This window comes from Nymphalis io, chromosome 6, assembly GCF_905147045.1.
Source record: "Nymphalis io chromosome 6, ilAglIoxx1.1, whole genome shotgun sequence".
Taxonomy (NCBI): domain Eukaryota; kingdom Metazoa; phylum Arthropoda; class Insecta; order Lepidoptera; family Nymphalidae; genus Nymphalis; species Nymphalis io.
The window spans coordinates 2,285,218-2,312,856 of record NC_065893.1 but is presented as its reverse complement, the minus strand read 5'-3'; the positions used below and the strand labels follow the sequence as shown (position 1 = coordinate 2,312,856).

Here is a 27,639-nt window from a genome sequence, read left to right as displayed (position 1 = left end):
TGAACCACAGGACATGAACGAGACGTGTCTGAAAGTTATACGTGTCCACATCAAAAAAGCGTATTACTCTAAATCGGCGATCAATATTTCACGAGTAAGATAGAAGTGAGATGTAATATATAGTAGCGCTAAATTGTAACACAATTTCGTATCGATTGTCAAAAATGTACGCCTGAGTCAATGCGGAAAAAGCGCGGAAGAAAGATATTTCTTATAACAGATTTTTGGATTCCATAGTATTTTATTCAATACGTTCGAATAGAAGAATGTATCTCTGTGTGTAAATTTATTTTGGTGGTAGATACCACCCACTCATCAGATATTCTACCACAAAACATCAGTACTTTGTATTGTTGTGTCCCGATTTGAAGGGTGGGTGTGCCAGTGTAATTACAGGCACAGGGGACATATCATCTTAGTTCCCAAGGTTGGTGGCGCATTGGAGATGTAAGCGATGGTTATCATTTCTTACAATGCCAATGTCTATGGGCTTTGGCGACCACTTACTATCAGGTGGTCCATATGCTCGTCCTCCTTTCTATTTTATAAAAAAAAAAATACATTTATAGAATTATACGTACATTTTTATGGAAATCTTGCTTACTCACTTTACTTACACGTAAATTGACGCATACATACTATTTATTTTTAAACAATTAACAATACGTCTTATTGCTTCTTCTAGCGACAAGAGCTGGTTCATTTACATTAGCGAGTGACTCCGACAATACGACTCAGTAAGGAAATCCTACCAACATTCTTGCAATCATTACATAATATTTTACATACACTTGTACGATAATATATAAACATTTAAATTTTAAAATTAATGATATTGAAATAAGTTTGAAAAAAAATCACACACACTCACTCAAACTAATTAATATACAAAATAAATAATATATTGCGTTAGTCTAATACAAAGAGGAATTATTCTTTTTAATTTTTTTTTATAATATTAAATTATTACGTATTAATATTATGTTTTGCATTTGTCATACAATATTATCACTTACCTATAAAAAAATCTCAGTTATAATAAATTTGATTAGAAATAAAAAGCCAAACAAAAACTAATAGTTATAATAAATATTTGCAGTATTTTTTTATTCTAGAGGAGATAAAACGCGTACGTCCCTATCTCATATAATATTTTTCCACTCATAAATGCTTAGTAGCTTTTTACCGAGTATACTAAGCCTTACCTTTCGGCCTCGACTAGTATTCATAACGTACAAAGTTCCCACAGTATGTTGCCCAGATATTCAGACCCTCCGTCTGGTGTTTAAACGGTCAATTTGTTCAAACGTGTTCTGTAGCTCGGGGTCTTTGTAACAGGATAGTTGTTTACAGATAGAGAAATGGTTGCTACGAACGATTTTGTAGCCTTTTAGTAATACCACTAAGACATTAGTGAAAGCGCTCCTTGATAATATTCCTATAAAAATTATTGCAAATTCTTTGTATTTTTTCCAAAAATGTAGGTTAAAATAACAAATATCACAATCGATGTTTTGTGACGTATTGCTTAAACCGAGTATCACAGTTTTTTGGACGTCTTTATTTCTGTTACGGGTAAATAATATCCTTAAAAATATCATAAAATAATATATCATTTATAATGATTTTTGACTATTTTTTTGTACTTCTTGGAAGATTTAAAGAACACAGACTGAATTTTTAGCATTAACCTCTTAATAGATAAAAATAAACTAATCATTTATTTAATACGCGTAATCACACACATCGATCGATCATCATCGATCGGGATGGTTGGCGTTCTATGGGGGAGGCTTTCGTCCAGCAGTGGACGGCAAAAGGCTGAAAAAAAAAAAATATCACACACATTCACTTATCTTGATTTCTTTTTTAAATTATGTTATTTATAGCTTAAATTATCATATTGACTGACGATTAATCTTATATATTAAAGTTATAAATTTATAAACATCCAAAGGTTTTTAATTAGGTCTATATCAATAAAAAAATATATGTCTCGATAATATTTTGACAAAGTAATCGATATAGATGTTGTTACGCCCCTATTATATAGGTCCCAATTTCAACGGAGTCCTAAGCCGAGGTCCGGCCTCACAGGAGGCACCCTTAGGACGTCCGTCTCTCTTGAGCCCTGTGTGGCTCCCAACATCCGGCTGAGTTCAACTCGCCCAACCCGCCCGGTGACGCTGTAGAGGCCAGTAAAGCAAACAGTAATACACAAACCGAATATATATATATATATCTATAGATATATATATATCTTAGTAGCTAGCGTTAGTAAGTTCATTTTCGAATTTTAAATTTTTTTGTTTTTATTTATTTTTTAAAACGAAGGGCTTCAACTAAACAGCATCGGGCAACATTTTACATAAAAGAAAATAAAACAATACATATTATTATTATATATCTTTATTTATTTACTTATGTCATTACAATGGTTTTCAGTTCACTTATAAATAAATATATACAAAACCTCAAATATCACATTGAAATCAGCAATACATTGTCTAAATACGAATATTTAATACATTTAATTATGTTATATTCAAAGAGATTGTTTGGTAAGATACTTCCTTTGACAATCAATTCATTTATTTGATTACTTTTAAGCGATTTTGACAAAAAATCTCGGTAATGTAATTTTGTTCATGTGAAACTCGTTAAGTAAAGTTTCAAGGTCGAATAAATGCTTTTTTGTCTTCTTTGTTTTATGTTCTTTGTTACCCATCTTTTTATAGCGTGCTTGAATCAAGTTATGCTTTTTCCATGATAGATTTTATGGCCCAGTGGTTAGAACAATTGAAACTTAATCAAAGAGATTTCAAAATCAGGCAAACACCACTGAGTGTTCATGTACTTAATTGGTTTTTACAATTTCGTGTTCGGCGGTAAAGACAACATCGTGAGAAACTCTGCCTGTGTCGGATGAAATCCTACCACATATCTACCAAATTGGAGAAGAGTAACCTGCAAATAGTATCCCTACGAGAAGCTCTTCTCTCTCCAGATGTGGGACCTGTGTTACTAACTGCGCTTATATTCTTAGGCACCGTTAATATTCTTTCAAAGCAGCATTAGAAGAATATCATTCGTCCATTCGTATCGGAACGTTGTATGAGAAAAAAAAGCTATTAGAGACAAATTGGTGGTAAGCCTTTGTGCAAGCTCGTCTGGGTAGGTTCCATCCATTCATCAGATATTCTACCGCAAAACAGTAGTACTTGGTATTGTTCTATTCCGGTTTGAAGGGTGAGTGAACCAGTGTAATTACAGGTACAAAGGACATACATTTTAGTTTTCACGGTTGTTGGCACATTGGCGATGTAAGCAATGATTAACATTTATTACAAAGCCTGTCTATGGGCGTTGATAAAAAAAGAGAGGGAGGCTTAGTTAGAGTGGATGACATTAAATTGAAGTATTATTTTTATAAATCCATATTCCGGTGACTTGAATTTTTACATTTTCCATAAGCAAGGTGAGTGCGTGACTTATTTATTATCCAAGGGTTTTGCATAAGACAAATATATATAACTGACAATGTTTTCATGTTTTATCTTTACCGTTATCACAGGCGAATGCATTTGGATAAAGAGACTTTTGAGATGGATGTTTGAATTGATTGTAATGTAAAATATGTTTTTTTTTAATATAAAACAGATGTGATCAGAATCTTATCTATATCTATCTATATATGTATCACGTGAAATCTTTGGATTTTAAATAACTCACGTTTTAGCTTGTACATAGACGACGTGAAAAGTTCTCGGAATACGGATTTATGAAAATATGTTTACTAATTTCGTTACAAATAATGCGTATCTTTAAAAAAGATACGGTGAAGTGTATTAAATGTATAGATTTGGTCGGTTCTGAATTTGCCTTCATTACTTTATAGCAGTAATCATTCCGCTGGACCGACATCTGCTTTGATACTATTTTCGAATTTCGTTTTTTACGGCAACATCTATCCTTTTTATGTTTACGGAAAACGCTGGCCTTTTTACTGGGGCCGTAATGAGATTAACCTTCAGCGTAACGAGGGGGGTGTACAAATTTTAGCGATCAAAGCCTGCTTTTAGGGTTCCTTATATAGTGTGTAGTAAAATTAAAACAAACTCAAACGATGAAAGTTTAGTAGGTCATTTATAATGTCATTTTTTATTTGAAACATCAATTCGTGCTCTTTGGGGGTCTCGAATACCATGACGTCAAACTTTTTTCCGCTTTTCCTCTGCCTCTCTCTCTACTACCAGTAAGGCTATTCTGTAAAGACAAACTCGAAACTCATCGCAAAAAACTGTCATGAAATTTCAGAAAGTGATATGCGACATTGAATGTAATAATTATAACATTTCAAGAATACACGCATCAAAATAGTGTATAAGTAGGTTGTCAACATTTAAAGGGTGAGTAATGAAGTGAGTTCTTACTGAATAGCATTGCTGTTATGTATTCGTTGCAATATATTGTTTAATCAATCAATCAATCAATCAATCAATCAATCAACAGCCAATCGTTGTGCACTGCTGAACATAGGCCTCTCCCAAGGTGCGCCAGAGCTCCCTGTCCTCCGCCTTCCGCATCCAGTTGTAGCCCGCCACCTTCTTAAGGTCGTCGGTCCACCTGGCTGGAGGGCGCCCTACGCTGCGCTTGCCGATTCGCGGTCTCCACTCTAGGACTCGTCTGCTCCAACGGCCATCGGTCCTACGTGACCAGTGCCACTGCCACAGCCACTTCAGCCTGCTAATTTTGCAAGCTATGTCGGTGACTCCGGTTCTTTTCCGGATAATCTCATTTCTGATCTTATCCTTCAAAGATACTCCGAGCATAGCTCGCTCCATAGCACGCTGAGCGACTTTGAATTTGTGGACTAGTCCCGCAGTTAGTGTCCACGTTTCGGCACCGTATGTCATGGCAGGTAAGACGCATTGGTTGAAGACTTTCGTCTTCAAACATTTTTTTTTTTTTTTGTAGAATAGGAAGGCGGACGAGCATATGGGCCACCTGATGGTAAGTGGTCACCAACGCTCTTAGACATTAGCATTGTAAGAAATGTCAACCATCGCTTACATATCCAATGCGCCACCAACCTTGGGAACTAAGATTTTATGTCCCTTGTGCCTGTAATTACACTGGCTCACTCACCCTTCAAACCGGAACGCAACAATATCAAGTATTGCTGTTTTGCGGTAGAATATCTGATGAGTGGGTGATACCTACCCAGACGAGCTTGCACAAAGCCCTACCACCAGTAATAAGTACACCAGATTACGCAGCAATAAGTGTATTCGAAACTAATATGATTATGCTAGGATACGTTATACAAATATTTGAATATATATCGATCGTTGCACTAGTTGGTATAGTTTTAATGGCATTTATTCTTACAGAATTTGGTTTTTTTTTAATTTAATTAAAAAAAAATATAATAAAAGTAATGTATCATATATATGTTATTTAAAAAATAAAAACAAAAAAGGACCACTTCTTTAATGCGATCAAATTTTATTCTTATTAGAGTGCCTTGTGCTGTTCAAAAATTTCATTTAACGCATCAAATTAATTCTTACAAACAATCTTTTTGAGAACAAAAGCTTTTCTATGAATATTTATTACTAAACATGTTCGAATTTACTTTATGATTAAACTGTACACCAACTTAATCTATTTAGATATATTTTTATTTTTGAATGTATAACTTGTACACGATTTAATATTAAATAGCAAAACTATGTACACTCAGCTATATTAAAGGAGTATATTGGGTAATTTTACTACAAGAACTCCAACCACAGAACCGAGACTACAGGAAAATATGCATATATTAATATTTCCCTTAATTCAACTTTTTTGAAAGATATAAAAATAAATACTCACAGAAGTAATCGATACTGTATAGGTTAATCTAATATATGATTTTATGCTATAATAAGCTATTATATATATATGTATATAATAAGTTCAAAGGTAAAAATGAAAGTGTTTACATATTTACGGACATAAAACATTGATACACAAATTCAGATTATTTACAAATGTATGTCCTGCTATTATATGTATATTGCTATTTTTTCTATTTCCCAATATTATAATTATTTTAAAAGCATACCATATATACATTATAATTTTACGATAAATTAAATTAAAACAGTCTTAAAATTGTAACATGAAGTTAAATATTTTCTAATACAAACAATATCAAACATATAATTATATTTTATTGTATTAATAATAATCTATATAATTGCTTATGACGAAATCAAAATCAAAATGGCGTAAAGCAATATGGCGGCAGAGTTGTGAGGCGCCCGTGACGCAAGCGCCGACGCGGGATTACGCACACATGTACGAAACTCTTGGAAGTCAGCTCGAGTTATCGCACAGAAGTGGACGTGTACGCATGCGCTGTCGCAGTCCGATATGTCAGTAGTATGACGCACACGCAGTGCTGTCAAGTACCTGGCCAATCATTGAGCATCGTTTATAACGTGTAAATTGCTACAAATTTTTCGTATATAAAATGTTAAGAGTAATTAATATTTTAATGATTTACAGCATAAAGAACATCAAATCGTTATGTATTCGATAAAAATAGCAAAAATTTTTGATTGAAGAATTTTCAGTGAAGCTTGAAAACAAAAAATAACTCAATTTGAAAACAACAAATGCTGAAAAGAAGATAGTAAAACTTGAGATATACATCATATATATCCTATGGTTTAATTAATAATAGAACTTACTTGGCAAGCAGCCCGCGGTCATGGTAATTCCTTATCTTCTCCGCAAGTGTGTCCAGAGTGACGGCGCTTACTTCCCTAAGACCATAGTACTGTGTCACGTTGTATTCTATCGCCCAATGTGCTTCCCCCCTTGTGTTGGTTACATCTAGATAATACTGTGTATAGTCCAGTACCTGCAAAATGTATTTATTTTAAAAGTTTTGTATAAATTGGCTGAAAAATAACGATGATTGTTGAAGATATTGAAAAAAAAAAATACTGACAGTTTTACTAGCATGCGCAGCGTAAACCAATAGTAAAGTGAATATATGTATTACGATATAAGCGTTTTGTGCTGGCCCTTATTCTACCCGTGCGATTTTATTTTATTTTGATACATCTCCAACAGGGAATGCATATGACAAGTTTTAAATACATTCTGTGAGTTATAAGTCTATGTGCTCCCTCGATTACAGGAAACCACAGTATCCATCCCATACAATTAAGTAACAGCTAATATAAATAGTAAAATTAAAATTAAGAACTTTACAAATTTAAAATGATACGACTTAAAGAACTAAAACAAAAAACAGAACTTCTTATATTAAATGACTAGTTATGGTGGGTATCTAATTCTGCACGGTAGCATGCGCAAGCGATCCCGTGGCGGTCCTCGTTAAGACGGAAAGGGTATCGCTGGTTTTTAATGGGTATTCCGATGATCGGGGCCCACTCAGCGCCTTGGAAACCGGCGAGCCCCCACTGTTCCCGTGGGGAAAACGCGTAACGCGTTTTTCCAGTGATAAAAAAAGGATAGTTGATTCTGATTAAATTAATGAAATCAGCACTTAACACCACAACATACCATATGGAGATAATTATTTCTAGTGAGATTTCACGTCTGTAAATGTGCTTTAGGAATAAGTTAAAATATCAAATCACTTAAATAGACAAGATAATGATCACATCAATTGAATGATAAATGAGCGTGCAGTGAAATGAAGTGACATCATCATTAAAATATTAGTAGATATAGTTAGCATCATTATATTTAACCCTGTCAGCCATGAAAATGTATGATTTGTTGACAGTATATACCTATAGGAAAATATATAAAGGGCAAAGAAAATGTCAGTAAATGTGAAAATCGGGCGTAGGTTGTGATAGACAGCTGTCGATATTTTGAATAATAATATTTTACAGATATTTGCGTAAAGGTCAACTTTTTTATTTGGGAAAACATACCAGTCTAGAAATTCCACTGGGTTAAGACTTCCTCTCCTTTTGAGAAGAAGGTTTGGAGTTTATTCTACGTTGCTGCTTAATGCGAATACGTGAACACACATGAGGCATGTTTCCTCACGGTATTTTCCGTCACCGATTTTAGACTTTGCCACAATATTGGACCAAATAAATATAAATAATTATTAAAAAATCTACATTTCATAGCAACGTATTACTAAAATCACTTATAATTGTCAGCTGTTTATTGACAATCATTTGTTAATTAAGCGTCAATTAAATATGGAAATTATGTTTCCAATTTAATTTAAAAATAGAATGAAAATAAATCCGTCGTCATATAATTTTAATGCTATTAAATGTTAGATATGGATTTTTAGGTGGAATAATTAAACATTCGAATTGGTTTAAATCTTAACAAGATGTTTGTTTGTTTTGAGTATTTTATATATTTTTTTGTATTGAGAAAAAAATGTGCTAAGTAAATTGTTTGCTATTAACTGTTACATTAACAATTTCCTACTTAAAAATTTCGTTTTTTTGTAGTCAAAATTTTAATCTGTTTTTATTTAAATAAATAAAAGTATTATTAGTTTTTTTTTAAAAAAAAAACATCTATATAGAATGACTGTATAAGAATGGAGAGTATTTACCAGAGAATAATACTAAAATTGAGAAAGAAATAAGTTAAGGTCATTGAACTATTCATGGTTCTAGAATCGATATATTATTATACATAAAATCTGAATTTTAATATGGTTTGTTTTTAAATTAGATGTAAAAGAACACAATAATTTGATTGCTTAAAATCATGATATTTAAATCTTAAAAGGCAAATCTGATCTTCCTGTGTACATTTCTTAAACATGATTGGGGCGGAGTAGGTAGAAGCTGAAATTAGGCAGTGCCCTGTTATTTTCTTAATTAGTTGAAAAACAAAACAAATATATTATATTTTTAAAGAAATTCCTGATAATGGCTTTCTCTCATTTTCGATAAGAAAATTTTGAAGCTTACTTAACCACGCTACTCCAATGCGGATTGGTTACTTTAGATTAACAGATTTTTTTTCGTCACATGATTCATGATGTCTTCTATCACCGCCGAGTACGTGATTAAAAAAACAAATGAAGCACATGGAAATTAAGTGGCTGCACGGGATTGAACTCGGAGTCAGGTACATAATATATGTACCAACTTTCTTGATAATTGGTCTATAATGTCGAAATCTATTAATCTCAAGATATGTCATCATCCCTTGTATAATATAAGATATACCAATACTGACTCACTTAACATTTATACCGGAATACATTAATATATACTGGAATACACCATGGTATATAGCTTAGTGACTGGGTGGTAGGTGGGTGTATACTGATACAGATTGGCTATAAGTTGTTTGATTTTTTTTTTCTTCATATTTTAACCTTGTTGTATACATTTTTCAAAGCTTAACCGTAACCGTACCGTAACAGCCTGTGAATGTCCCACTGCTGGGCTAAAGGCCTCCTCTCCTCTTTTTGAGGAGAAGGTTTTGGAGCTTATTCCACCACGCTGCTCCAATGCGGGTTGGTGGAATACACATGTGGCAGAATTTCAGTGAAATTAGACACATGCAGGTTTCCTCACGATGTTTTCCTTCACCGTAAAAGCTTCAAAGCTTAAGCTTTCATAATAGTCTAACATCAAATTAAAATTTTCTTATTTTTCAATTACAATGTGTGGTTAAAGAAATGAAGAACGAAAACATAAAATTCCATTTAATGTAATCTCTGCGCTCGAAACTCATAAAGGGGTCGCGTTAAATGCTGTTAAATGAATATTGAACCGTACGAAGATTCATGCCCGGTAAGCTTTTATAGGGTTAACTCTTTTTGTTATTTCAGAACGATAAAAAGTTTGGTAGAATTTTTAATCACACAGCACTATTTATCAATTTATTTAAAACAGGTTTCACTGGCTGGCAAATTGGCCACCATTGCAAGTGGTCATCATCGCCCATACAAATCGTTTCATGAATAACCAGACATAAGTATTTTTATAAAAATTATAAATCTTTGTAAATTGATACGATCAAAGATTTACGACTTGAACTGAGAAAGATAATTCGAAAAGAACGCTTGAGTTTGAAAGTGAATTTATTTAAAAAATCCCAATCAAAAATATCTGGACAAAGTGGGTTATTTAGAGGTAGGCAAACTGAAGCCTCGAGCTTTTCCGTGAACAATGAGTTGTTTGTTTAAATATAAAATAATAATATTTGTTCCGGCAAGGAAAAAGATTAATGATACAGTAATTTTGTCGTAAATGGAAATATACTGACTTGTTAAAATATTTAATTGTTATAATATTTAATTTTCCGGTTTAAACAATAATTTTAGCTAATCCGCGTGTCTTATCGTAGTGGCCTCTTTCCGTCAAACCCATCATTTGTTTGACGTGCTCGGTCTTCTGAGGATGTAGAATGAATCGATAACTTACCTTTCCTGTATTCGATTCAAATTTGTAAAGTCTTAATCCAGGGTTTGATATACTACCAGCACCACGAGGAGTCAATGAAGGTGCAAGAAGAGCCCAGGACACTGGTCGTCCTGTAACAAATATACAAAATAACTTCTAGTCTATACAAAGCGCAACGCAAAATCTCTTCTATGAAGAAGAGGGTACTAGGGTATGTTACCCGAGCAAATTCAGCACAATTAGCCAGTACACTAGAAATTAAGATCGACTCTTGACTCGACTCGACTACCTCATTGGTTTAGTGGGCAGATGTAAGGCCACAGACCCTGAGGTCCTGGGTTCAAATATCTGGTCGGGCCAATAAAAAGTTTTTGGATTTTTCTGTCGAAAATTTTTAATAGCAGCCCGGAGTCTGGAAGTAGTAAGTGTTCACACTCCCGTACCTCGGAAAGCACATAAAGGCGTTGATCCTGCCTCTGAACTCTCTCCGGTCGTGTCGGATTGCCGTCCTATCGGATTATGAGAGTTAGGGAATAGAGAGTGCACCTGTGTTTGCGCACACACTTGTGCATTATAATATGTCCTGCGCACTTGGCTAATCTCTCTTGACTGACCGCCGTGGCCGAAATCGGTCTGAAGGACCTTATATACTTATATAGATATTAAGAAGAAAAAGCGTTATAACGTAGCAACTAGAAACTGTTTGTTGATTGTTAAGTCACTATAGTTAGTATATTTATGCTATTAAAAAAATAACCTATAATTACGAAAAGAAATACCACATCTATTCATAATTATACCATATCTGATATGTGTTAGAATATTATTTAAATAAAATAAATAATATTTGTAAATTTCCATAAAATAAATTAATTAACATGCTGTTCGTGAACATGTTAAAGCTTTACTTGTCATTGTATTTACTGCGCGACAATTGAAAATAGGGATTTATATGTATATACTTATTTGACCTCGAATATAATTATTATTATTTTTCTGATGGCAACTTCTCTAAAAAACTTAATTGAGACTTACGGCAGTTACCAAGTGAGAAAATATATTTTCTAAAATGAACATTTACTTTATCAATGTGCATACATAGGTACATATAAAACGTACAAAATTTTAAATACTCAATAAATAACTTACTATCTTATACGTCCATCTTCTCATTTACAATGCGTGCTATCGTCTATAAAGTCATTTGTATTTTTTAAGCACACAAACATTAATAGTTTAATTCAACAATATAATTTTTCTAAAATATTTTTAACACATTCCAGGATCCTGTGGTAAAAGCGTCAACATTGTCCAACTAAAGAATAACTTACCCTGTGTGGTCAGGTAACATTTAAGTATCAAGTATAAGACAAATGATTATTGCTTAAAAAATAGTTATCAAAACTATCGCATTACATACCTTCGCTATAAATAAGTCTAAATGTATCTGTATGTCGGTGCCCATAAAATTGACCAGCTATAACATCACTGAAGGCTCTGATCACATGCAGCAGTCTTGCGTTGGCTGTCGGCGTGAGCTCACCCCCGCCTGATGCTGATGAACTACCGGCATTGTGCCGTTCTTCAACGCCAGGTCCTGCATGAGCTACCAGGTATACCTATAAAAATGAACGAATGATTTATTATACAGTCTCAATATACTGCTAATCATCAGTCAATCATGCACGCACCACTTTTTGTTATTGTAACGGTGCACCTAAGAATGAAAATAAAAATTCTACACCATAAACTTAACATTATTAAAGTGATTAGTAAGTATAAGATTTACCATTTCATTTTTCCTCCTTGCCTTGCTGAGAACGTGTTCTAGCCATTCCCACTGCGATCTTCCTCTATGTGGGCCATCAGTTTTGGCCGCTCCACCAGCCCACAGCACACTATTTAGCACTACTATTCGTAATCTGCTATGTGATTGCTCGATTGTATAATATCCTCCTAAAAATTAAACATATAAAAAAAATTGCATTAAATCTCTATTAATCATTGCGTTTAAAATTATCTGTGATTTTACCAGTTTCAAACGTCTGCAGCGCTTCAGTTGGCAACCACTGCATCCACATATCAACTAATTTTCTCGAAGGTGGTGGATCATTATGACCCAACGCTGGGAAAACGAACTGACTGCTAAATGTACGACTGAGAATATCGGTCACATTTCTGACAGCTTCCAACTTAATTTCCTCGTTCAGATGCTCCATCGATGAAGATAAGATGTCTCTGTTACAAAAAACAACTTTAAGACTTCAGAAACGCAACTTGTAAAACTACTTGAAATGTTTTTACTTATGGCTAAAGTTTGCTTTAAGTGTTTCACAAATAGGTTTTGATAACCGTAAAAACTTTTCGCCATCAAACAAACTTCTCGAAATTTTGACAAAGATCTCCATATTCTGATTTACATAACTCGGTCTAGACTTTAGACCTCAAAATTTAATTTAATTTTACATAAATTTTCGTTCATAATTAATGAGAACCATGAAACAAAATAATATACTTTTCTATTAATTACTATATACTAATTCACTTTTGCATCTATTTAAACCACGAGATTGTCTTCTTTTGTTAACAGTATTATTAGCTACCACAAACGATCGCATAATCGGTCAGAAGCCAGATGTTGCAGCAACCATTACTCAGAATAATGTCCGTAATTGTGTGACCAAACATTATCGGCTGAATGTAGAGATTTATTAATGAAGATAGTATACTGACCATTAGCGAGATAAAGCTACGCTGGAGTTGGGGTAATTATTCTTTAGAATTGTGCTCGGGGTTTTAATGTTTACTAAATGAAATTATTTTAGTTGTTCACTTTTAACAACAAAGCAGTGCATGCGTGATATAAATAAAATATAATAGAGTTTTTGTATATAAGCGTTACATAAATAAACTTTACATTTCTCTTTAGTACGTTAATTTTGCTTTAGTAAAATTAGTTGATTTTTTTTAACTTACTTTTTTGTCATTGCCACAGTGCTATTGGCTTGACAGGCGGGGATACTTACCACTATACTACCGAGGAAGTCGAGATGGCCTAGTGGTTAGAACACGTGAATCTTAACCGATGATCGTGGGTTCAAACCCGGGCAAGCACCACTGAATTTTCATGTGCTTAATTTGTGTTTATAATTCATCTCGTGCTTGACGGTGAAGGAAAACATCGTGAGGAAACCTGCATGTGTCTAATTTCATTGAAATTCTGTCACATGTGTATTCTACCAACCCGCGTCGGAGCAGCGTGGTAGAATAAGCTCCAAACCTTCGCCTCAAAAGGGAGAGGAGGCCTTAGCCCAGCAGTGGGACATTAACAGGCTGTTACTGTATTGGCTTGATAGAAATAACTCAATATTCACGAGCAATTAAAATTTCTTCAGTCTAATAGGACTCTAATAAGATGAGAGAGCAATTCGGCATAATCGGAAACAGATCAGGTGTTACATTTCGAGGGCAGCAAATCTTCCGAACTTAAAGCAACTACTTTTTACTGACCCTAGCCAGGATTTGAACACGAAACCATCGGATCTGGACTCGCATAATACAATGCAAAACATATTGCTTACATTTTAAACTTTTATATAGTATTGGGATATCTCTGTAATTTATTTTTCAGTAAATTATTAATATTGACACTTAGATGTTTTAATTTTATAATTGTATTGTATTCAATTACGGACATTATTCAATTCCATCAACCCGCATTTGAGCAGAGTGGTGGAATAAACTCCAAACCTTCTCCTCAAAAATGGACAGGAGGCCTTAGCCCAGCAGTGGGACATTCGCAGGCTGTTACTGTACTGTATTGTATTCAAATTATAATCAGGTCTCTACTCGTAAATTGGCAATGGTAATCAGATTATTCTTGTCAATAATATAACAACGAAGCAATTTCGAATGACTTACAAGCTATACGTGTATTGTACAGCAATTATAATCTGTCATGAACAGGAAACTTTGTCATTGTTTGATGATAATAGATCACCGACATTAATTGTTCACTCAGATTTCATTCAGTTTATTCTCAATTAAATGGAATGAGTTATGTAATGTTTTAAGAACGTATTTAATAGACAATCGTATATAATATATATATATATATATATATATATATATATTATCATATAAATTAATTTTAGAATGTACATTAATTAAACATAAATAAACTATTATAATCATGATAAGAATAACAATTCATGCATTGTTTTTTAAATTACTTTCGCAATAATTGTTTAAGGTGTAAAATTAAAGGCTAAATTTTAAAATTCATTGACGGTTATACAAACCCAGTCCACAGCACAAATTCTAGTGTGTCCGGATGTCGCTCCGCCATGAATGCAGCGGCGCTTTGTATAAGTGGCCACGAACTGTCACATGTGTGGTCGCGGTGTCGTCCATTGCGGTGACTGTGCTCGCTATTACCACGATTGTGTTTACAACCTGGAATTCCACATTTATAACTACACATCTCAATTATTGTCGAAATCAAAATATATTTTAGTCATTTTGGCTCTTACAAGTACTTTTTTTTTATAGAATTGGAAAAAGGACGAGCATATGGGCCACCTGATGGTAAGTGGTCACTAACGCCCATAGACATTGGTATTGTAAGAAATTTTAACTTACATCACCAATACGCCACCATCCTTGGGAACTAAGATGTGATGTCCTTTGTGCCTGTAATTACACTGGCTCACTCACCCTTCAAACCGGAACACAACAATATCAAGTACTACTGTTTTGCGGTAGAATATCTAATGACCGAGTGGTACCTACCCAGACAAGCTTGCACAAAGTCTACCCCCAGTAGAATTTAATTAAATGCAAAACTGCGACGCTTCGGAATGTAGATATTTTCAAGAAAGCAAGAAACTTAGCAGTTTTTCTTTCTACCAATAAAACTAAACAGGTGTGTTAAATGAAATTTATATATTTCCTATTTAAAATACAACAAATACTTAAACCACTCTATTTTATCGATTATATATAATATTGTGGTGAATATATAATCCTTCTCCTCAAAAAGGGAGAGGAAGCCTTAGCCCAGCAGTGGGACATTCACAGGCTGTTAGTGGTCTGTTACTGAATTTATAATTATTATGATATAGGTAGGCGGACGGGCCAATGGATACCGCCACCCATAGACATTGGCATTGTAAGAAATGTTAACCATCGCTTACATCGTCAACGCTCCATCAACCTAGGGAATTAAGATGCTATATCCCTTGTGCCTGTAATTACACTAGCTCACTCCCCCTTCAAACCGAAATACAATAATATCAAGTACTGCTGTTTAGAAGAATATCTGATCTGATGAGTGGGTGGTACCTACAAAGACGAGCTTGAACAAAGCTTCCGCTTAGCATTATATAAGGCATATTTATTTACTAATGTTTTTTGTAAAGGATTTAAATTTACTTATTCCCTTAATTAAATTATACCGTTTTATCATTTCCAAATGTAACGTAACTTACAATTTATAACCGAATCATACCAACCTATTTAATTTTTTTATTAAATGCTAAAATATTTGAATGTTGTATATAAAGTTAAGAAGCAATTGCTCTTTTTTATAACATTATGAGAATTCTATATTATGATTGTCTTACAAATGGAAAATTTTAAGTCTTTCTGAAATGTCGTAAATAATCAAAGTGAAAGTTGAACAGAATAAAAAGTCTTTTAATTAAAAACTACATATATATTTGTATTATTATTTTTAAAAATTGCGTTTAGAATTTATCATACATTGAAAGAAATGAAATATGTTTATTTATTCGATTTTGATACAAATCGACTCCCCTACTCTGTACAATCATTTTTGTAACATGAAAATATTGGGGGTGAAATACCACGATTCCACTTAAGGACCGGATATTTCGAATATTTTGCAGATATTGTGTCATGCGTCATGAGCAAAAGTCATGCATTTGACATCATATTTATCTCTCAAGCCAAGAATAACATGGAATTATTTTATTTATGTACGTTTCTATAATACTTAGCATATTTTATAGGAATATAAACAAGGTTTTATAAAATACCAGTTCTGATAGAGATTCTGTTCCTTTTATTTTATTGAATAAATAATAATAATTAATTATTTGGTTTTTAATACAGCGGATGGGTATAGTAGTAGTTATATAATATTTTATATGTTTCGAATAAACATTGATAGTTCACAAAAAAAAAAACTTTTTTAAACGTTAGTCTAAAATATTTAGACAATAGTACAATAGTATAAGTACTTGTAATAATAAATTCAAAAATGAAATGGATTAATAAAATTTTCCGAATTTAAAATTATTTATTTTAAATCGTTAAACTAAATATGGAACGAATGAATTGAATGTTAGAATGTCTCAGTGGACTTTGAATGAAGAACGAAAAGATCAAGATATTGTATCGGTTATATCATCGCATCTGTATCAGGATGCATTATTGGAACGTCGCTTCGACTTAAGTTAAAGCAAATCTCGATGTTACGAGTCAAGTTGCGCCACAACGGATACGTGTAATGAATGGAAAGCGTCGCCTTCTGACGTTATTGCTTAGGAATCTTTCACACGTGACGGGTTGAAAATTTACATTGAAATTTTATTTCATTGACTCAAGTGACTGTATATAGAAGAGCTAGTGTGAAACTAATTTATTTTATATCAATTATTTACAATTTATCTTTTTAAATATCAAATTTGATATTTTGGACAGAAGCAGAAACCTCGTGTCCTGTACTCCAAATAGGGAAATATTTTATCATGCTGAATGAATAAAATAAATCTCTCGGGATATATCTCTCATCCCTTGATTAAAATCCAGGTATTATGTCCACTAAGCCTACGAAATACTTAGATTTTTTATAAAATTTTACAGTATATTATATCAATTAAAGATTATATATTACATTATATATTTAAAAGATTAAAAAAATCGCCATGTAGTCCATATTCAGTTCACAGTATAAGAAACGAAGTCACCACTACGCATAATATGACAATGTTAACTTGGATTCACTTTTGAAATGTTAAAATTAAAATCTAATAATATTTATTGTTAAAATGAATGAAGTGTTTAAGGTTACCATAGGTGACAGGGACTTTCATAATAAATACTTCGAAATAAACAAGAAAGCGGCAAACTAAAAATTGCTGAACAATATTTTCTTTTAATATTTGTTTAGTAAACATTATTTTTAAAATAATACCTCATCTTTTCTATAATTCTCATTTACTAATTATTATATATTTTTTATAATATAATTCATATATTATTAAACACCCGTTACCATTTCCAGACGAAATTTGTATAAAATTTGACGATGAAAAATACAATTTGTTTCAACCATAAACGTAAAACATGACAAACTTATAAAAAGATAATTTCCTGCGCTTCAAAACGCTCAGTGTCATTGATTCTTTACGCTTGAGTTGCTACAAGCGCCACGGTAAATTGTAGCGTAGCTACGTGATTTGCTACGAGATCGCTACGAGTGCCTTTTATACGTCCCTAATCTTACATGAATTATAAAGTATTAGTTTGCTTAGTTACTCTTAAAAGCAATTGATTACAGCCTGCTTTAGTAAAGTTTTAATCTTATAATTTAAGTCTATTGTAATCACCTTAGTAACAAACTCTTTTCTTTTTAAGCATTAAATTTGTTGTTTAATGTAAATAATTACGATGAAATGAACTTGCTTTTTGTAGTGAAATAAAATGCTTAAATATAAATTATACTTTAATAATTTTGTCATTACTTAAAATAAAACTTGAACTCCCAACACCTAATGTTTTACTCTTAACTTGCTATTAAGTTAACAAACAAAACCACAATAATGGTATGGAGTCCAGTTAAAAATTTAAACAAAATTTTGAATTCAAAGCTTACCTCTATGCAGCTCCTGGGAATTGTGGAACGGGTCATAATGAAGATCTGTGATGTGCCAAAAGTACCCTGGGAAGAAAATTTGAATTTAGTACAAACAAAGGCCGTTTAGGTATATCCGACAAAATATGGGACTTCATTTAAATGTTTTTGTAAAGTTAATCTTGGTGATATGTTTCTTTTATTTCATTTTTATATATTTGCATCTAAATGAAATATAATAAAAAAATTGATGGTATACAACAAAGTTTGAAATGATACTTTTTCTTTAAAATAAAATTTCAAGGTCGAATTCGTGCACAGCATTTCGTCGTTGAATCTATTATTTCTGTCATGAGTACTAAGTTAACTTGATTAAATTATTTTTTAAGAGTATAATGTAATAATTTTCTTCTTTGTCTGTATTTTATATGTTATTATTATTTGTGTATATTATGTAGAAGATATGTACATAATTATTACAAAAGCCGAATACGTTTAATAAAACTGAAGTAATATTTAATACAAAACTGTATTTTAAGTGAAAATTCAAAAAGCTATATTTTCTTTTTTAAAGTCGACGTGAATGACATTGCGAGAACCATTTATAATAATAACACTACGGCAAAAAGACAGATATTTAAAAATGCTTTAACTTATTTGTGTAAGAAGTATTTTTTAATACAAGAACTTTCTCGCTTCTGAAACGCTAATTAAAGTCAAATTAACTAATTTTACTCGATCTTATTTGTAATTGATCGATGGCAACTGTTGACGCAATAGGCAACCAATGAGCGTTCAGCTTTTACTCAGTTTAGTAAATCTGGCTTTGATTTCGCGTTACATAAACTGGAAGTTAATTATTGATCTTAAAAATAATGTCATCCAGACCAATCGGCCGTAGTGGTCAATTGCGTAGTGTGTAGCTCAAGTGTGTGTGTGTGTGGAAATACAGATACGCTCTGTCAATGTCATCTGATCGGATAGAGTTCAGGCGCAGGACCAGTGGTAACAGGAAAATTCAATAGCTTTTTAGTACGGGACTAATAAATCTATTAAATCTTGCATAAAAACTCTAAGAATTAAATAACGTAATAAGTACATATCTCAAAAAAGAATACAAATTTATTTTCTCTATGAAATTTAGGAGTAGTATCGTTTAAAACATGCTCGGTACACTTTCGAGAATAACTTTGAAACAGATGCGACAGCCGTTAAGACAATACATTTAGTAGGCCTTAAGAATGCCAGATGCTGCTTAAACATTTCAAAAAATTACATTTATATTTTATTAAAATTAAGGAATATATATACTGAAAGACATGCCTATTTCATTTACTTATATATAAGTAAATAGGCATGTCTTTTAGTCTACTCCAAATATGAGTTTCGAAAAGTAAATAATTAATTTTATTGCCTTACATTGTTTTGCTTGCTTTTGTAGAGTGAAATATAAAAATTCTCATGACTTTTTAAGGCAACATTAATACGTGAATAATAAGAATTATAATTTTAACTTCGAAAATATTACTATCTTTTAAATGGAATATGGATTAATGTCTCTTAAATATTAGCACATTCATATCCCCATTATCACATAGTGAGCTCTCTCTACTTTTTTTTAATACTTCGATCCAGCGATCCTTTGTTAAGAAATTCTTTTAAAAAATATTAAGTAAAGTAACAAATTCAAAAAACTATTCAATATAAAAGCATTACACTTACTTATTGAAAATTAAAGTATTTACAATATCTGGTAAGTTATTGTAAATATTAGTATTGTAATGACACGTATATGAGTGGTGCTTGAATGTGATCGAACGGAGAATTAAGCTAAGCCTACCATAGAGCTGTCTCGATTAGTAAAATATGAATAATTATTCCAGTATTAGAAAAAAACTTAGTACATAACTAAAAACGAAACTAAATAGTTTGAATACGAAATGCACTGCACTCACCCAACTAACTTTAAGCATTCATCTTACGAAAATCTTTTGAAGTATCAAATGCTTCTGTAATGCAAAAGTTACACGTTGAATTTTAAATCGATATATAATGTTAGTTTTATTCAATTCAAAATTTAAAATTCACGTTAATAACGTTACCATTTAAGTAATTAAGTATTGAAATAAAATAAATAATAAAGTTATTTATCTGTATTAGTAGACAGTAGGTGACGATGAAGAAAATATTGGGTTTATCATTAACTCTTGCTCCAATAACTATGTGCAATAATTTTTTTTTTATATATGTCCGGGATGGCAAATGACTCTACTCCACCTGATGGTAAGTGGTAGTAGAGTCCAAACGCGACGACGGTCAGTACAGTCAGGAAGAATGTTCTGTACTAGCCGTCACCGCCTTGCCGGCCCGCAAGATGCCTCTTCACGCCTCGTTTGAAGGAACCCGGGTTGTAAGAGGAGGGGAACACGTGAGCTGGTAAGGAATTCCATTTTTTGGTAGTGCGACAAAGAAAGGAGTTGCCAAATTTCTTTGTGCGCGATGGAATTGATGTCACATTTAGGCGGTGACATCGAGAACCAAAAAAAATAATTATTAATAGTTTTTTCTATATTATCCGAACACGCTTCATTTATGGACGTATTATATTATACTTGCAAAATTTTTAGATATATACTTGCAAATGTTTCAAATGATTTAACGTCATAATTTAAGAGAATAAAGGTTATATACAACTTTTATATCATAGTGTATAATATTATAACTTTAAACTAATAAACTATTTCTTTAAGGTTATCTTTAAAACAGCAACTTACCAATCTTAGCGTTAGTAAGATCAAGCCAGAGAAGGCTCGTGATGTAAAGAGCGAGGCTGCTTGGAGTCATGTTACGTTGTTACATAGTGATCCCATCTAATAACCTCGTGCATCTTCCTCACATTATCTGAGAACAAACAATAATGGTATTTAATTACATATTAAAACATGTATATAGTATACAATACTACTTATATATATACGAACATACGTCCTACTGATTTTGGTCATAACGTCCATTCTCAAGTGAGACTAACCAGCTATACCTGACGTATTTTGCACATGTGTGCGTAAAAATAAGTGCCCTATATCCTCATTCTCGTAATCTGATAAGACGAAAGTCTGACTAGAGCAGAAAGACTTCAGGTGTAAGACTGTAAACGTAGAAAGGAAATATGTCAACTGAAAACCTAATAAGTTTTTAGTGGCCCGATCCAAGATTTGAAACCAGAAACTCTCGACCTGAGGTCTTAAAAACTACCCACTAGACAAAGAAGTTTGATTGTATTGTTAATTGTATAAAGTTCAGTCTGATGTTTATTAAGATAGAGCTAATAAACAGTGTTTTCATTTCAAGCAAGCACTAATGACATTTTTTTTGCGTGCCTCATGTATGTATATGTATGCTATAATGTCCATGTAGTGTTTTCGATAAGTATGTGTATGTATGTATAATATATATTTTGCATGACGATGAAATATTAACGGAAATGCATATATCTATTTCTTTAGAGAAATGTTTTCCCACAAATATTAACGCTTAATAGGAAAAGCTTCACTTTAATTAAAACCAATATATGTTTCGGTAAATTTCAATATAATATGTGTGTAATATTTTATATATTTATACGTAAGAACCCCAAAGCCAATATTAAATTTTAATTAAAACTTGAGTCTCATATTTTTATTTCTTGATAAGGCTTAATTAATTTTATAACGAATTTGTTTTCGTAAATTTTAGTAGTTGAGGAATTATATATCCAGTGGACCAACTCTTCATTACAAGTTTGTGTTCATAAATGGTATTGATTGGACCCTGACCCTGACAGACCCTGTAGGGTGTTCTACGGTCGGGTTATATATTTTTTTTATTTTACAAAAACAAAAAAGGCGTATTTCATTCGTATGAAATCGGAACGTACTAGTCCTATATAAAATAACTGGGTTACATTTAAATAAATAATTTGATAGTTTTTAATGTATAATTCATTGAAGTTGGTGATAAATACTCGGTGGTAGGGATTTTTTTAATGATAGTCGTCTAGGTAGATACGACCCCCTAAACACAATAATAATGTGCTCCAGACCGATTTTGTCCACGGAGGCTAATCTCAAGAGAGATAAGCCAACTGCGCAGGAGATATTATAGTGCACAAGTGTGTGCCCAAACACAGGTGCACTCTCTATTCCCTCACTCTCCTAAGCCGATGGGACGGCAATCCGACAAGACCGGAAAGTATTCACGCGTAGGACCAATGGCTTTATGTACTTTCTAAAGCAAGGGATATACTCACATTTCCAACTTCTAGACTCCGGGCTGCTACTGAGAATTTTCTGACAGAAAAACCCAACAACTTTTTATTGGCCCGACCTGGGAATTGAACCCAGGATCTCCGGGTCTACGGCCTTATATCAAGCCACTAGACCAACGAGGCAGTTGAGCTCCCTAAACATATATTCAGCCGCAAAACAGCAATACTTACTATTGTTGTATTCCGGTTTTAAGGGCGAGTGAGGTAGTGTAATTACAGGCACAATGGACATGACTAAGTTTCCTGTGTTGGTGGCACATTGACTATGTAAGTGATGGTTTAAATTATTTACAGCGTCAATGTTTATGGGCGATGATGACCATTTACCGCCAGGTTACCCGTCCACCTTCCTATTTTATATAAAAACGAAACAAATATTAATTTATTCACGACATATTAATTGAAAAGTTATAATGAATTCTAATGAAAGACCGCGTGTAAATAGCTCCTACAACCCTTTAGAGGACAAAAGAAACTATTAAAAAGTGTTCTAATTAAACCTTTCACTGTTCTTCATTTCAGAATGTAATGAGTTTTATCACAATGACATTTCATACAAAAGAATATTTTACAAATTAAATAAATTAAAAATTAATCTTTTTACGTTTTAACGTAGGAATTTATAGGTTAGATTTTTAGTTGGAGTTGAAACAATTATCTAAATTTATTAGTTTCATTGTTAAATTGAGCTCACAAACGTTACTTTAACTATTTTATAATTAATACAATCGTTGAAGTGTTTTTGGGATCGCGTTTCCACAAAAAAATTAAAACTCGATATAGTTGGATAACAGAGGCTTATAATGAATCGTCACGGTAGCATGCGCAAGCGATCCTGTGGCGCTCCTCGTTAAGACGGAAAGGGTACCGCTGGTTTTTTAGTGGGTATTCCGATGTTCGGGCGCACTTGGTGTTTTGGACACCGGCGAGCCCCACATAGCCTCCCACTGTACCCGTTGGGAAACGCGTAATGTGTTTTTCCAGCGTGAAAAAAAGACTTATAATGAATAGTTATTTTAATAGTTGTACAAACGCAAATATAATATTTTATATTTTTATGAATATAGTATTTTATTTTTAATTTATTTAAAGGTTAAATAAATTCGGCAGCACACAGTATATTTTAATATTTATTTTCATGATTAGGCTATTATTTTATTATACTGAAAATATAGCCGAGATGGCCCAATGGTAAGAACACGTGAATCTTAACCCGTGATCGTGGGTTCAAGCCCGGGCAAGAACCACTGAATTTTCATGTGCTTAATTTATGTTTATAATACATCTCGTGCTTTTGCGACGGTGAAGGAAAATATCGACAGGAAACCTGCATGTCAAAGTCAAAGTCAAAGTCAAAAATCTTTATTCAATATAGAAGCGTTACACTTTCTTATTGATTGTCATAAATCTACCACCGGTTCGGAAATAAACACCTCAGACCTGAGAAGAACCGGTTTTTTTAATATCTCATTTCTTTACAAGAATTGCAATATATATACAACACTAGCCAAATTACATATACCTTTTTTTTAAATTTGAGATAACCTGGAGGCGATCGTTTCATTCCCAGGGTGTGCAATCATTTAAAAAGTCATCGGATGTGTAATATCCTTTAGCATGTGTCTAATTTCACTGAAATTCTGCCACATATGTATTCTACAAACCCGTATTGAAGCAGCGTGGTGGAATAAGGTCCGATAAGAAAATTGTAAAAAACTATAGAAGTTGAAAATAAGTCCGCTGTGTTTCTCTTGCTAGTTCTCAGATCTGGACATTTCTTTTCTTTTCCGAACTGGTGGTATATTTTACATACGTATATATTAAATAAATAAATTTGTATAAGAATTTTAATACATTTTCTTATAGATTCAGTGAATCAAGTTGAATCAAGAATTTTACAATATTATTATAGATTTAATGAAGATCTGAAGTTCATTTCATTACAAGATTAATCAACTTTTTTAATTATCAATGTATAAATGATATACACACACTTGAAACTACTTCTTACACACACGCTTACACTTTTAAAAGTACTTCTTCCAACATATATAATTTTATTATTAGGTTAATTAATTTATATTTATACCGAATCGTTTGATAGTTGAATTAGAATAAAGATATCTATGTAACATTGTTTTTTTGGGAAAGAACTGACCGTGCATCAACACCGTGCAAGCGAGTGTAATACTTGCTTACGTTAGGCTGCAGTACTGAACTATTAAGAACTGAAACTGAACTATTATCTAAATTATATAAAAACCAGCGAAATTATTTATTAAAGTAATCGCGTGCTTAAAACAAATAAATTATACAATATTGATAGCTTCCGACAAGCTTTATTTTTAATTTATTATATCACGTCATAGCAAGATTCTTATCATCCCTTTAGAATTTATCACTGTGGGATACCCAAGGGAAACCTTCCTTTCAAAAGGCAGGATTACAAATAATATTTCCTGCATTTTTTACCATCATTTATTGTTTTAGGAAATTAATTCAAATTACAAATTGTACTTAGCACCAATAAAAAAGTAAATGATTATGCCTTAAAATAAATGACTATATCTAAGTTGACATTCAATTTTATATTTTGAGAGCTGAGATGGCGCAGCGGTTCGTGAATCTTTGTCCAAGATTGCTAGTTTGATCCCAGGCAAGCAACACCGATTTTTATGTGTTGAATTTGTATTTATAATTCATCTTGTGGTCGGTGATGAAGAAAAATATCGCGAGGAAGATGTATCCTCATTTTGGAGCAGCATGGTGAAAGTCCTCTCGAATAAGGAGAGGAGGTCTTTGCACAGCAATGTGACTTTAACAGGCTGTTATGGAACTTACCTTGATCAATTGCATTATATTTTTGACATAACTAGAAAAAAAAACAAACAATACTGCTATCTATGTATCATAATAGTTTGATAGACATAAACAAAGCAATTATTAAAGTCAACACAACTCGTTCATGATAAAGCATTAGTGTCTATAATAAATTTCGTTAGACATATGTCTAGTTCTGCATATAAAGATTATGTTTAAAAATCATTTATGGAAGATAGCAAAACTGGCTCTTTCTTCTAGTGGCTAGCTTTAAAGCTGTAGATCTCAAGACTTAATATTGTAGATAGAGAATGGTTTCTTTCCTCTTGAGGAGAATGGAGCTTATTAACACGGTGCTCTATTGCTGGGCGGTGGATTCAGGTATAACGTCATTTCAGCAGAAACATTAAATTTTCCGCACAATGTTTTCCTTCACTTTCAAGCACAAAAAGTATTTCAAGCACTAATGATGCATACGAAAGTCGGTGATACCGGCTCGCTCTTCGATCTACGATTAAGATCTACTGAGTCATCTCGGCTCTTACCACAGATATATACAAAAGTACTTACCAAGTAATCTTAACATAGTATAATAGTTCTTCACCTGCAACTTCGTCCTTGTTATAGAAGGAGACGAGTGGGTATTCGTTAAAAAAATAGCCTTGTTCAAGCTTGCTGCATACCAGATTGTATCAAAGTCGGATCTATGATTTAGCGTTCAAAGCATAATAGACGAACATAGCTATTTTTGCATTTAATAATTAGTATGGATTTTGTTTAGGCTTATCACGTCTGTTAATGCAGCATTTTCTTGCATAAATCGTGACAATCACTCCGTATCATTCCATCTCTCAGTAACATATCTGTTAAGTGTAAAACGTAAATATAAACAGTAGACACACTCGAAGCACTCGAAACGACCAGTGTGACGGACAAATGGGCCCTTGACACGAGTCAGTGGAACCACTACAACGGTCACGTGGTACACGATAATAAAGGAAGCGATATTGCGACATTTTTATTTATTTCAAAAATTGTATATTATTGTATATTGTAAATTGTATATAATTGTATATTTTTTTAGGGTTATTAGAAAGAATTAGGAAAATAACTTTTAAACTACAAAAATAAATAGTAGTTTAAGAGTAATTACAGGCATGTAAGACAAGTTCATTTGTTGGCAGTGCATTGATAGAGTAAAAAGGGTTTGTATTTAACCGACGTATATGGACAACTTGCTATCTGATGACCATTGGTCACTATGACAATTTCTTGTTGTTTAAATTGTCTAATTTCAAAGTGTGTTTTATCACACTGCGTGTTAGTAAGTCCGTGGACTTTTAAAACTAACATTATGTATATAACTGAATCTTTTCATAACATCTGACACATTTTTGTTTTCCTGCTTTCGCTTATGAAACGCGCCATGCATGACTGGCTCCACTCAAATAGCGATCGCTGTTCCGGCGGATCGTCGAACAACGGCTGCTGGCCACGCCTGAGTGCAAATGAGCTTTTTTGTTGACTGTACCCACTTTTGTAAATGTATATAACTCGTATTTTAAAAATACGTTTTAGTATCATCGTGACAAGCAAAAATATACAATGACCGCGACCCATTTTTCAAGTTTTTCGCAAGTAAGATTCTAAATGAAAATGTAAATATGTGAAAGAGTATTGTGGTAATTGAGTATTTCAGAAAAAAATGTTCAGAATTTCGAGTCATTATAATATTTTATTACAAAGAACTATTTTAATATTTCTTAATCAGTTGTATACTGATGTAACCTAAAACACATTTCTTGAAACACCTACTAACATTTTTTTATTATATTAAGCCTAACAAAATATTCATGCAGCTGTTTTTAATTGTTTTCAAAAATATGTGTTCATTATGCGATGTCAGTAATAAAGTTCTCCGAGATTTTGAGTCAATTAATTTTTTTTAATGTACATCAACCGATTACTTTAACTGCTACACTAATTTGCACGATTTAATCTTTATTTTAATAATGTCCCCTAAGTCCATATAAATTTCTTTGACGTATATTTTACCGTTTTTCAGAAATGTAAATATTACTTTTGATAGATTTTGTTTTATTTCTTAATAAAGTGGTAACTGATTTTATTTATTTAATCTGTGTTATTTAAAGCGATTTGGTCAAAATCACATATTCAATTTTTTATTACGTCTTATACTAATTGTT

General features: G+C 32.6%; 1 protein-coding gene across 1 annotated transcript in view; it reads right to left on the bottom strand.

The window, feature by feature from the left end:
* Nucleotides 1-6,242: 6,242 nt before the first annotated feature.
* The window catches only part of LOC126769144 (acid sphingomyelinase-like phosphodiesterase 3b), a 77,298-nt gene continuing 55,901 nt past the window's right edge, over nt 6,243-27,639 (bottom strand). The window contains exons 2-10 of the mRNA XM_050487756.1: nt 21,081-21,207; nt 18,328-18,393; nt 14,729-14,882; nt 12,460-12,665; nt 12,217-12,383; nt 11,848-12,046; nt 10,449-10,558; nt 6,744-6,916; nt 6,243-6,462 (exon numbers count right to left, since the gene is read on the bottom strand). Of these exons, the coding sequence (XP_050343713.1) occupies nt 6,252-6,462; nt 6,744-6,916; nt 10,449-10,558; nt 11,848-12,046; nt 12,217-12,383; nt 12,460-12,665; nt 14,729-14,882; nt 18,328-18,393; nt 21,081-21,150 (1,356 nt within the window). The 5' untranslated portion in view covers nt 21,151-21,207 and the 3' untranslated portion in view covers nt 6,243-6,251. The remainder of the gene's footprint in view (nt 6,463-6,743; nt 6,917-10,448; nt 10,559-11,847; nt 12,047-12,216; nt 12,384-12,459; nt 12,666-14,728; nt 14,883-18,327; nt 18,394-21,080; nt 21,208-27,639) is intronic.